This window comes from Lissotriton vulgaris, chromosome 12 (genome assembly GCF_964263255.1).
Source record: "Lissotriton vulgaris chromosome 12, aLisVul1.2, whole genome shotgun sequence".
NCBI lineage: Eukaryota > Metazoa > Chordata > Amphibia > Caudata > Salamandridae > Lissotriton > Lissotriton vulgaris.
Genome location: NC_141700.1, coordinates 65,151,305 through 65,163,456, shown reverse-complemented (window position 1 = coordinate 65,163,456; position 12,152 = coordinate 65,151,305). Strand labels below are relative to the sequence as shown.

General features: G+C 46.9%; 1 protein-coding gene across 1 annotated transcript in view; it reads left to right on the top strand.

Moving 5' to 3' along the window:
- Window positions 1–12,152, top strand: part of LOC147673315 (unconventional myosin-Vb-like) — a 131,011-nt gene that overhangs the window by 37,497 nt on the left and 81,362 nt on the right. The window contains exons 8-13 of the mRNA XM_086947145.1: window positions 2,656–2,763; window positions 5,322–5,434; window positions 6,255–6,520; window positions 8,597–8,678; window positions 9,162–9,302; window positions 10,008–10,136. Coding sequence (XP_086803271.1) covers window positions 2,656–2,763; window positions 5,322–5,434; window positions 6,255–6,520; window positions 8,597–8,678; window positions 9,162–9,302; window positions 10,008–10,136 — 839 coding nt within the window. The remainder of the gene's footprint in view (window positions 1–2,655; window positions 2,764–5,321; window positions 5,435–6,254; window positions 6,521–8,596; window positions 8,679–9,161; window positions 9,303–10,007; window positions 10,137–12,152) is intronic.

Here is a 12,152-nt window from a genome sequence, read left to right as displayed (position 1 = left end):
CACAGGTGGGTCGGTTGCCTTCTAGCCCACGCCTTTAAAATTTGCCAGCTCCACACACCTAGGGATTCATGCATTCATTTTAAATGAGCTGCGTTTCATGTACTATGTGGAAAACAAAGAAAAGGTTAGCAGGAGTCCATCTGAGATGCCGTGAGTGTGTGTGCATAGAGCAGTGTGTTCCACCTCGGTGTATGGGACGCCTCCACGTCCCTTGAGTAGGGTCTCCTCCCCTGTGGGTTCTCCCCATCTGTTGGGGGTAGAGGTCCACACCTCCTCTGCACTGAAACCCTAGAGTCTGACCCCGTTTGGGTAGTCTCCTCTCAGTTTACTGCTCCATAAACAACCTTGACGGGAACAAAAGGACTAAAGTCCTAGAATTTTAGGATCTAAACAGCTCTGGCGCCTTTAGGGCACTGTCGAAGGCAGGGCCTACTACACTACAATACTGGCCCTCAGGGCAAAATACTTTAATTTTCTTACATTTTGTTTTGGTCTTCACTTCAGAAGGAGATTTGGCAAGGGTGTTCTTTATCGGGGCTTAGGACCTGGCGCTGCTTCCTCTTGCAAGCTGGCGGCAAGCTGCCTTTTTGGAGAATCTTGAACTATGAACTGCTACGTGAGGGCATCCCTTGAAGCCTTCGTGGAGGTGGGCTTGGGGCGAGGGGGGAGGTGTATGAGCTCCCAGGAGCCTCAATACTCTTCTGATCTCAAGGTGCCTAGAAGCAGGCTGACTACCACAAGCTACAGGGACTGTGTCCACACCTCTGACTTTAGTGACCTGAACTGCCCAGCCCAGCATACCACTCTCTGGCTGGCATCTGCCCCGCCACCTCGCAGGGGTATCACGAGTTCTTCTCTTTGCCCCAGGTGTTGTTTCTGCCTCATTAACTGCAAAAGATCATCTCAGACTGCGTCCCGCATGTTATAACCGGCGCTTCTTGGATGAGGTGAACTATCTCCAAAGACTGACATAAACATATGTTTAAACTGAATGGAGCGAAAGGAGTCTACCTGTGCTTTTTACGGCATAGGTCCAGCAACGTGACCCCGAAGAATCCCCTGATGCAACAGAGCCCCCCCCGATGCTACAGAGCATCAGGGGGGGGGCAGCCCCCTCATACAATTCTGGCTCAAATTTTTGTCATAAAAATGGATCCATTTGGGATCCTGTGTGTAAAACTCCTCTTTACTCTCCTGGGTGATTGGCTCCCTGGATTAGATGTAGGACCATCAGATTTTCTCCTCTCACTGCAAGAGGGGGAGGAGACTGACTCTGCCCCAGTCCTATTACTGCACCGGGGCTACCAATCGGTCTCCAGGAAGTTCTTAAATTGGGGGGGGGGGGATCTCCAGAGGTCAAACGGGGTGGAATCCAAGCCAGATGTTTAGAATCCTCTAAGTATTTATTAGTTAGTGAGTTTATTTGCATGCCCCCTCCCTGAGCCCTAAAACGTGACCCCTATCCCTGTGAACTACCCCAATCCAGCCCCCCTCCTGAGGCCTAAAACTGCCCCAGCCCTGTAATTTATCCCTTCCCCCCGGCCTGAAAACTGACCCTATGCCCTATAAACTACCCTGAATCCAGCCCCATGCCCTACAAGCAGCCTGCATTTCCCCAGCCTTAAAGTACCCCACCCAAAAACTACCTCCCCAGCTGCACTTACCTGACCGCGTCCTCTCCCGATCTTTCCTCTTTCTGCCCACGCATTCCAGCATCTAGACCACGGACTGCTAAGCGTGGTTCCGCTTGTGGGTAAACTGCACTCGTGGCTCAGCCCGTGCTGTAAAGGCCGTTTCCCAACCACTGCAGCTTGTACCACATATTGCCCCTGCCATGCTGCTAATGATAGCAGTAACACAACTACTAACCACCGCACTCTCACAAGTGTGGCAAGTCCGACTGTTCCAGGTCACCATTGCAAAAGGAATGGCTTGGGTGGCAGGTAATAATCATTTTAAATGAATAATTGACTGTTGTGGTCCTCTCTAAATTAGCCACACAGCGCCACCGTGTGGCAGACTGTCACTAGGGCCGGTGTTAACATTGAAGTGCCAGTGCTGAGCACCGGAAACAACTGGCTCAAATTGAGCACTGAAATATTTCAATAAAGATTTCGCTACGATTATCTAAGTTATTGGTACCATGAATATGAGACTAATTGAAGTCAATTTGGCTGTTAAAAAGAGTATGTTCCGCTCTGAATTCACACGAAGGCATAGAAGAAATCATGAGATCTACTAGATAAGATCACAGCTCTAACAAATGTTGGCTGCACAAGAGGAATTGAACGGCAGCTTGCACTTTGGAGAAAGCGACCAGAGCAAAGCATGTCTGTTCTGGCATGCAAGAATTCATCCAGGAATATGTTGGAATGCATATCTTGTGAAATAACAGTTTATGATCAAGATTGTAGTTGAGTTTGTCAAAACTGTCTTACAAAGTATTATATAACCACACATATTCAATTTTTCCATTTTAGATGTTTCATATTATGCATTAGATATAATTGTTCTGTGAAACAAATCTATGACTGTATAAAATACTGGATTTTTGAGTATAAAATTGTGGTGCCTCTTAAATTCTTTCGTAATATTTCCAGATACATGTGAAATTTGATACAAGCGTTGGTTTTAAAAATTATTTTTTATTAATAGGTCGAGCAGAGGACTTTCACTACACCAACCAGGGAGAGAATTTACGCATCAGTGGGGTGGATGAGGTGGCTGATCTGGAAAAGACTCGGAACGCCTTGTCTCTGCTAGGTATGTGCATCATTCCACAAAAATACAAAACCATAATATCTGAGGCCATTGGGTTTGGAGTGGGAGTCGAAGGGAGTGGGAAGGTGTTGCCTGACCTCCTGGTGTTATTGTCCACTGCTGGCTGACCTCTGGTGTAAGAGTGAACGCTGACTATTTTCATGAAGTGAGGTTATAACACTCTACTTGTTCTTAACCAGTTATAGTAAATGGAACATGTAATTTAAGGGTTGGTTAGGGCCCTGCTAGAGTTGATGAAGATGAGGGGGATTTATAAAGTGCACAGATGCTCCTAAGAGTGTCCTGCTGCTAGTTAGTAAGCAAATTGGTTAAAACTGGTTAAAAAGCAACATTTGTTTTGGAACTTTTTGAAGTTTGCTCTGAGCTTTCCTGCTGATGAGTCACTGGGAGTTCATTCCACTCGGAGTAAAGAAAAAGACCACCAACCCCAGCCCTAACCCCAGAGAATCCAGGGACCTTAGCCAAGGCCCTGTTCGAGGACCAAAGGCTCCTACCCGGGTAGTAGAACTGGATTCTGCTAGACAATTAACTTTGGCCAATCCGATGTAGAGCATGAAAAGTCAGCCCTGGGGTCTTGAGAAGGATTAGTTTCCTGACTGGCAGCCAGTACAAAGTGTGAAGATGCTTCGTGACCCTGCTTCTCCGAGCAAGATTAAAGAAAAGTCGCGGAGCAGCATCCTTGACCGCCTGAAGTCTCTGGGTGACCTAACCCAGCAGTCCTAAATAAAAGGCATTGGTGTGGTCCAAACGAGAGAATTCAGCCCTGAATAACATTTTTCCTGGATGAAAAAGAAAGAACGGGAACTTTCTCAGTGCTCCGAGGACCCTGAAACACTTTACAACCAAAGATCTAATCTGCGGCTGGAAGGATGACCGATTATCAAACATACCTCCTAGGTTCTTAACAACATCTAATGAGACCAGAAAGGGGTCTCTTTCCGGCCAGCACGCCGGCCAATTAATAGGAGTCCGAGCCAAATGAGAAATATTTCAGTCTTGGCCGCATTACACATCAGCTGTTTCTGATGCATCCAGGTCTTGTTCTGAGGATGCTGTTTGTATCACTTAACAGCTTTCATTAATTTTATTCAAACGTAAAGTGTGTGCATAACACTCCTCAAAAGTGAGTTTCCCACACCTGAAGAAGGTCCCTAGTTTAAAGAGGCTTATAAAAACCGATTTGAAGGTTGACTAAGTTAGTTAGAAATTGGGGTTGAAGGGTGCCTATTACTTAAAGTACTATAATGCCACGAGCCTGGTGAAACCAAGCGCTTCTTTGTCCAAAGTTGACGTTTATCTGCGTTTTAGTCCCCTCAACACTGCTTAGAAATATAAGCTGGAAATTCACATTAAGGATCCTTTCCAGCTTGTCACCCACTCGCATCCTTGTGAGATACTCGTTGCAGCTCTTGGACGAAGAGCCCTTCTCACGTGCCATACTTCCCATTTCCATAAAATAATCTCTTTCCCAGAAGGAGCACGAGTTCCATGTTTAAGGGTTGAAATTTGCAAGGAGGGTGCAAGACTGCATGACGCTGAGCGATGTCCAGAGAATAAACCGATAAACGCCAGATCTTGGATTTCAGGAAGCTTTGCCCATTCCAAGGTGCTGTTCCATTGATGCAATCCCTACCTGGAGCATCTGTCTGGTCCATAAGTTGTAGTCATGTCTCCCTCTTCTGCAGCAGGAGTGTCCACATTGGTGCCAGGAGAGATGATCCTTGCCATATTTTTTAGGATTGCCGCGAACATTGCTGGTCCCACAGTTTCATTGTATGCAAATCTGTTGTGTGGATATCTCCAATGGGGCAGGGACCTGGCCCTGCGGATCCTATGTTCGACATTGCTCCTACAGTGGCAACACCACTGCCAGTCATGGAAAAACCTAAACTATGGCTTCCCCCCCCCAACAGCCTCCCCCATCCCACTTAACATTTACACCACTTTCCATGATGGACACCCCCTGGCTGAAATAACCTATTGCGTCATTGCATTCATCGATGGCATTTGTACGCAAGGCCTAGTCGGCTGATCAACAACCACTTACGCAATCTCTTTTTGCCTACCACAGCAAATACCTTCCAGGGTTCCTTTACTACAGGCCTCCTCACTTAGAACCCTTTACGCACAATGTAACTGGTTGATATTGCTGGCTCCCTTGTTTCCCGCCCCGGCTCCCTTGTTTCCCGCCCCGGCTCCCTTGTTTCCCGCCCCGGCTCCCTTGTTTCCCGCCCCGGCTCCCTTGTTTCCCGCCCCGGCTCCCTTGTTTCCCGCCCCGGCTCCCTTGTTTCCCGCCCCGGCTCCCTTGCTTCTGCTCTACAGGCTTAGACCCTGGCCGCTCAGTCTCTTCTTTCTTGTGGATCCCTTAAGACCTCTTCACCCCAGAGCCCCATGGCGCTTTGAGCAGGTCCGATCTGCCTCCTCCTTGAAGACCAATCCTACAATTCAATGCCAACAGTACATACACATGTTTGTTTCTGTGTCTTCAGCAGGTATTTGTCTTTCTCCAGTACATTGTTGGTTTGGCTTCCATTCCACAGGTTTCCGCAAGAGTGAGCAGTCTGAAGTGTTTCGCACTCTCGCCGCCATCCTTCATCTCGGAAACATCCAACTCCTGGCGCAGGACCGGCACGGGGAGCAGTCCTTTGTCCAGGTAGGACTCTGGGAGGAAACATGAATCCATGGAGGTGTATGCATATCTCTGGGCCTGCTGGCCAGAATGCAGAAAGAAACCAGTTTACCTACTTAGTGATTTCATAAATGCAGCCAGAAGGGTGCCTTGTTGGTAATTTTAGTATCCATTGCAAGTACATTTAGCTCCGACCCATTGATTACTGCCTCTGCTGTGACTCCCAGACCATCCTGCTTTACCCAATTGCCGCAAACTATGCTGTGACATTACACCTTGGCGTGTTGCTGTGTAAGCAAATTGGCACCAAACTGTTCAGTGACGTCACACTAAGGTGCTTTAGTGCTATAGCCATGGCCACTGGAATTATGCAAAGAGGAGAGACAAATTATGTATCAGGGTTGACTAAATTATGCAGCAAGAAAAGGCAAATGTGCCGCGTAATTTGACACTTTTTGTGGAATTTCATTATTTTGTCATTTTTACAGTTGATAACACGGTCTGTGCCTAGGTTGCACCTCATTGGTGCCAGTTCAACACCTAAATATAGCCATACCCAACATAAAAGTGACCAGTCAACCTTTGCAAAGGACCTCCCCTGTGCTGCAACATGTGTTGCTGCTTTGTTTGTAACTTTTGAACCATTTGAGCTGCAGTTTTTCAATTTTTGTTCAAATTCTCAGATTATGCATCAGAAGACAGATTGTGTGGCAAATCCACAATTATGCAAAAGACGCTGCGCATTAACATAATTCCAGTAGCCCTGGCTATAGGTAATGGGCTCGAGTGTATCACCAGGGTCGGTTTTTCACGGATGTCTCTCCTCTGACATTACATTCCGCAGCACGACGACAAGCACCTCGGCATGTTCTGCGATCTGCTGGGGCTGGAGAAGAGACAAATGGCGCACTGGCTATGCCACCGCAAGCTGGTGACGGTGAAGGACAACTACGTGACCAACATGTCACAGCAGCAGGCCGTGAACTCCCGGGACGCGCTTGGCAAGCACTTGTATGGGCAGCTCTTCAACTGGATCGTATCCAGAATCAACCGTGCTCTGAAGTCGAAGGCCCATCGTGAAGCCTTTATCGGTGTGCTGGACATCTATGGGTGAGAGTAGGACCTCCTGCGGCGCCTCCTTACTCCCACCACCAAAACAACCCCACCATCAAAACAATGGGGAGAGGATGTGGCCTAACGGCTAGGGCAGTTGACCTCAAACCTGGGGAACCGAGTTTGAGTCTCAGCAACTACGCTTAACATCCTGTGATTCTGGGCATATCACTTATCTCCCTGAGCCTAACAAAAATGAATGTGTCCTTGTGTAATGCAACTGGTGCTCGTGTAAAGCTCTGATACTTTTGGGTCAAGTTCGCTCTACAACGTGCATGCATGTGCTAGGTTAGCCACTCCATTCTGTATACATGCACACATTTATTGTTCGTACCTCCTGTCTCTGTATTTTAGCCCCACCTTGGGTCTTCTAACAAGCACTGTATGAGCCCTTTCCATATGCAACCTTTGAACTGGATAGAATGCAGCTTTGCTATTCGAATTTTGTTCCACTAGTTTATATATTTACACTTGTTGGTACTCTTTTTACCGCGTTCATAGGGCTTTTGTTTAGGGATTGCCCTGGAGTTTGGCAGAGTTTACTGAAGTGAAGAATTTATTTCCACGTTTCTTTGTCCAATAATTTAACACATGTTAGCAAATGTTGTAAATGAACATTACTGTTGCTTATTATTTGCTTTTTGTTACTTTTTCACTGAAGACTGTGCTGTCCGCTTGATCTTGTTGGTTGGATCACCCTGTATGAAAACACTCCAGGGTTAAAAGCGGTGGTCCTGGAAAGGAGTAAGGGTAACATCTGCTCCCGAATAGCTGAAGTGCAAGACACCAGACACTCAATCCGTTCCAAGGGCCTCGGGACAGGCCACTGTCCTATCCATTACTTCTTGGAGTCGGAGGGAAGTTGCCCTTCAACTCTTCATGTTCTCATGGTCATTGTAGTGTTTGACAGAAGTGTTGAGGAATGCCCATCTGAACTGTACCTTGACTGCTGCAATCCATGAGCATTGTTTGAGAGCCTTGCATTTTGATACTGGTGTGCTATAGGAATGCCAGTCGGCTGCATCGATTTCAAATGTACATTTCCCAACCAGCGTGGAATTGCCGTCTCTGCACCGGGCGCTAAAATCCGGGCACCTGAAATGATATGCGTTGATTAGTCAGGCTGAGTATAAATATTCAACAACAATTGTTTTTCCAGACTGCTGCAAATGTTGGTCTAATGGTTCTAAGTAATGCCAGGGCTTGGATGGTGGTGTGGACTAGCAGCATCACACATACTGTTTTCCTGTACTCTTTCTTCAGGTCTCTGAAAGTCAACCTCTCTAAATCCCTGGAAGAAAATAAAAACCTAATACATCCCTCTCGCATGGCGGCAAGGTGCATGTTTTTTGTAGTTTCATTTGGGAGCGGTATGAGTAACTATTGCGTCCCAACACATCATTAAACATCCAATGCTCAACCCTGTATACAACCTCATCGAAGGCAGAAGAGCACCAATCAACTCCTTCTGACCTCCCGCTTCCTAAGCTAACCTTCTCCAAGGCAGAAAAGAACCAGTCTGCACATTTTGACATACAACTTCCTACGCCAACCACCTCCAAGGAGGAAAAGCACCAATCCACACCACCTGATAATGCAATTGCCTTTGCTAACCTCCTCCAAGGCAGAAGAGCACCAATCCACACCTTCTGACATGCATCTTCCTATGCTAACCTCTTCCAAGGCGAAGGTGCACCCGCCCAACCATCTCAATACAAACATCCTTTAAGACAAAGATGCCTTAGACCATCACTGCCTAACATTCTCCATAGGACAAAATGCACTCCAACCCCAATCTTCTTACCACCTGTGTTCTTTTTCTGCAGCACTAATCCTGAGCTAGCTCCTCTTTGCGCTCACTTCTGAAAATCCACTTCAGTCTTGCTACAAAGACCACTCGTGGCCCTGTCACGTCCTTCACTCTATAGAACTTTCCGTAAGCGTGCTTGCAGAAGACATAGGCACAGGCACAAGGCGCTTCATAAATTTAGGAAACCTGTTCTTAACTCCTCAGCTCTTGCCCTGTAGTGACCACTTGCCAATGACCTCCATCCTCTTTCATTCCTCTGGCAGCTTTGAAACCTTTGATGTCAACAGCTTAGAACAGTTCTGCATCAACTACGCCAATGAGAAGCTCCAGCAGCACTTCAACACGGTAAGGCAGAGAGCGGACCCGTTGAGTAGTTGGACAGGTCGGGAAACAACCTACTGGGCAGCCAGATGTATATGGTTGTTCTCACTTGGGGTGGTAGCCTATGGGAATAGCCGTTGGTGTACTGTGAGAACTAGATGGCTGGCCTTGTTTTTTTCCCCTTTAAAAAATGCAATGTGTCATTTTTTAAAGGCATTAAATGACTGAATTGCAGTTGGAAGCCTCACAACGTACAGCGCCGGATATATCCTTGATACTGCCTGCACTACATACACCCTCGCTGTTTGCATAATAATCTACCTTGTTGATTAGTTAATACACAATGTCTTTTGTCAAAAGTATTTGAACTTGAACTGGAATTAAGTGGATGAATTTTGGGCAGAGTGCTTCCACCTCTTTTGTGCTAAATGGTTACGTGGGACACTGAGCACCATCCTTCCTTGACGCGCTTGTTTGTTGTCTTCTTTGCCACCTTCGTTCCGCCAGCACGTCTTTAAGCTGGAACAGGAAGAGTACGTTGCGGAGGGCATCCCCTGGACCCGCATTGATTTCTACGACAACCAGCCCTGTATTGACCTCATAGAGGCAAAGCTTGGCATTCTTGACCTGCTGGATGAGGAGTGTAAGGTGAGTGCCTTCTCAAGGGGGCAGTAGGCACTAGGCAATGTATAGTGCATGCAGTGAACTGTTGACATGGGTAGAACCCAGATCTGTAGTCAGACACTCCTAGCTGAACCCCCAAAACAACCTTCCCACAGCATTCCTCAAGGCCACTCTTGTTTTAACGTAGAACCGCTCACACCAGGCAAGATTTATGCAGTGCTGCCAGATGTGCACAATACTTTCTGCCCCAACTTGTTTGGGTTAAACTTCGCCAATTCCTATTGCTTTGTGTGAAAACTTGCATTTGGGAGAGGATGCCTCTCCTAGATTGGGTGAGAGGAGACAGTAGAGCGGAGTATTGTCAATGTCCCCTGGCAAAACAACTCTTGACTCTTGACTGTGCCAAGCATACATATCATGAAGGTGGCATGCACTGCTGAAAATAAGCACGTCTCTAAGAGATGATGGTCACTGCGGGCATCTATTCTGTGGTGTCCGAGCCCAAACGTCCCCAAACTTGAGACCCGTATGGCAGCTTATAATTGGGTTTGTTCTACCACCTGTATGGCACACATGCCTTTCAGTAGTTTATCTTTCACTTTTAACACCATCTCCTATCTCTACTTGCACCACCCTCTACACCAGGACTTTAAATAAAATCCTGCAGACCTGAAGCTGAACCTCTATACCTCCCAGAGGTCTTCATTGTGCTCTCTCATTGTTTTCTAGATGCTCAAAGGCAGCGACCAGCGTTGGGCTCAGAAACTCTATGATCAGCATTTGCAAAGCAGCCGCCATCACTTCAAGAGGCCCCGGCTCTCCAGCACAGCCTTCATCATCGTTCATTTTGCTGATACTGTAAGTGGAGCACCCACCCAATCTCCCATCGTACGTGCCTTAGCGCTGTTGCAAAGGAGAGCTGAACCTGTCGTTGCTTACTTGGTCACATTCGCAGAAATGGTGATTAATGACTACACCCTGTATTATACCTTTGTGCCAGCCAGGGTCGACTGGACTATAGAAGATTCTGATCAAGGTGGGGCCTCAGCAGGCTGGTGTTTGGAACATCTGAAGGGTGTGTGCAGAGTCTGTGTCACATTAGTCTGCTGCAGACCTTCTCATCTTGTAGGACCTCATGGTTCCTATAAAGGAACTGACTGCAGGGTGCTGCTGTCTGGCTTCAAAGTGCTGTCTCTTTTCATCTTGGATTTGGGCCACCCTTTCAGCTCCTTGTTGTAGGAAGCTGCCTCTGTATATACTGTCCCAAAGTAAGGTATAGTGTGCACAGAATCCAGTGGATACCCAAAGGTAACCAGAGGCTGAAGTAGATAATACCTTACTCTCTTATTTATGGTAGTGTGGGCGAGCAATAAGGCTTTATCAGAGGGTAGCGTTAAGCATTTATTGTTCACACTCTGGCAAGAAATTATGTCACACACTCAGACTAACCTGAGACCAATTTGCTTGTATAAACCTATTCAGTTGTATTTCATTTTCTAGAGCCAAGCCAGGTACAGGTAAGCGTAATTGTACTTTGCAAGATTAATGCAGTTATATACAGTTTGAATGCAATTGGATTGGTTACAGTTAAGTCATTTGTTTGTAAAACCATTGGAGTTACTTTTTCTACTTACGAGATGGTTGTCTGGGGGTAGAACCAGGGTTCCCCCCAGGGTCAAGGATGCACTCTCCACGGTGCCCTCCGGGTGCATGTATTAATAAATCCATCACTAGATTTGGTGTGGGTTTATTAATACAAGATGTTTGATACCAAATATCTCTAGTTTCAGTTAAACGTTCGTGTAACTGGGTAACTCGTACATACCAGTGTCCAGCACATGCACTTAAAATGGCTTCCCTGTTCACTTGTAATATCTAAGACTCAAATTTGACATCCCAGGGGCATATATGCACACACCCTGCCTTGGGGCTGTAAGGTCTACTGTAGGGGTAACTTGCCTGTACTGCATGCAGTGTCTTCAGTCATGGCACACAGGAAGTGTGCCATAGTTTGACTTCACTTTTCTCTGCACTAAATCATGCAGCCTGCAATGACGGTGTGCATGAATTCCCTGAGGGGTCCCTTTGGGTGGCGCATTACATGCTGCTGCCCTTGGGGACCCTCTAGCTTGCTTGTCCTAGGTATCAGGGGTACCATTTACTAAGGACTTGCAGGGGGAGCTAAAGGTATTGCCAACATGGGATGGGGAGGTAATTTATGGTTTTGGGGAAAGATCTGGCACTGGGGAGCTGGATAAGGAACCAGTACACTTCCGTCAAAATCGCATCAAGTACTAGTAAAAAAGAGGGGCTGACCATGTCAAAAAGGGTCACTTTCCTACAGACCATACCTCGGCAGCCTGTGATGGAATGCAGAAAAAAAGCCCAGCCTCCAGTTCAATGCCTTGTAGTTTCTTTCTGGGATACCCTGCTCTTTGCACACATTCTGCCAGATGGGCAATAGCTTGTGTCCATATTTAATGCTTTATTATATGCAGTCAAACTTTGCATCAGTGAAACATTTGAAGTTTTCAGCCTGCAACAGAAATTAAGTTGCATGGCCAGTACAAGGCTGCACGTCTTGCTGTATGAAGGGCTGTGGTTGTAACATACTGCGGTGTCAAAGGAGATAGACTTGAAGCATTCCCTCTGTGCATACGCGAGTTTGGAGTCCCTGGTGCTGGCAGCGACTGCTAAGTGAAAGTCATAGGGATGCTTGGTATTGCTAGGCTCCACTGTAGGGCCTGGTGAGGCTGCTTAGACCGGGGATCTGCAATGAATAAAGATTGTGCTAAGTGGTGGGTAGCTGTGCGAAGCGGCTGTTTGCTGCCCACGGCAGAGGTCAGTCCCATGCGGCATGTAGGGCCCTGGCAA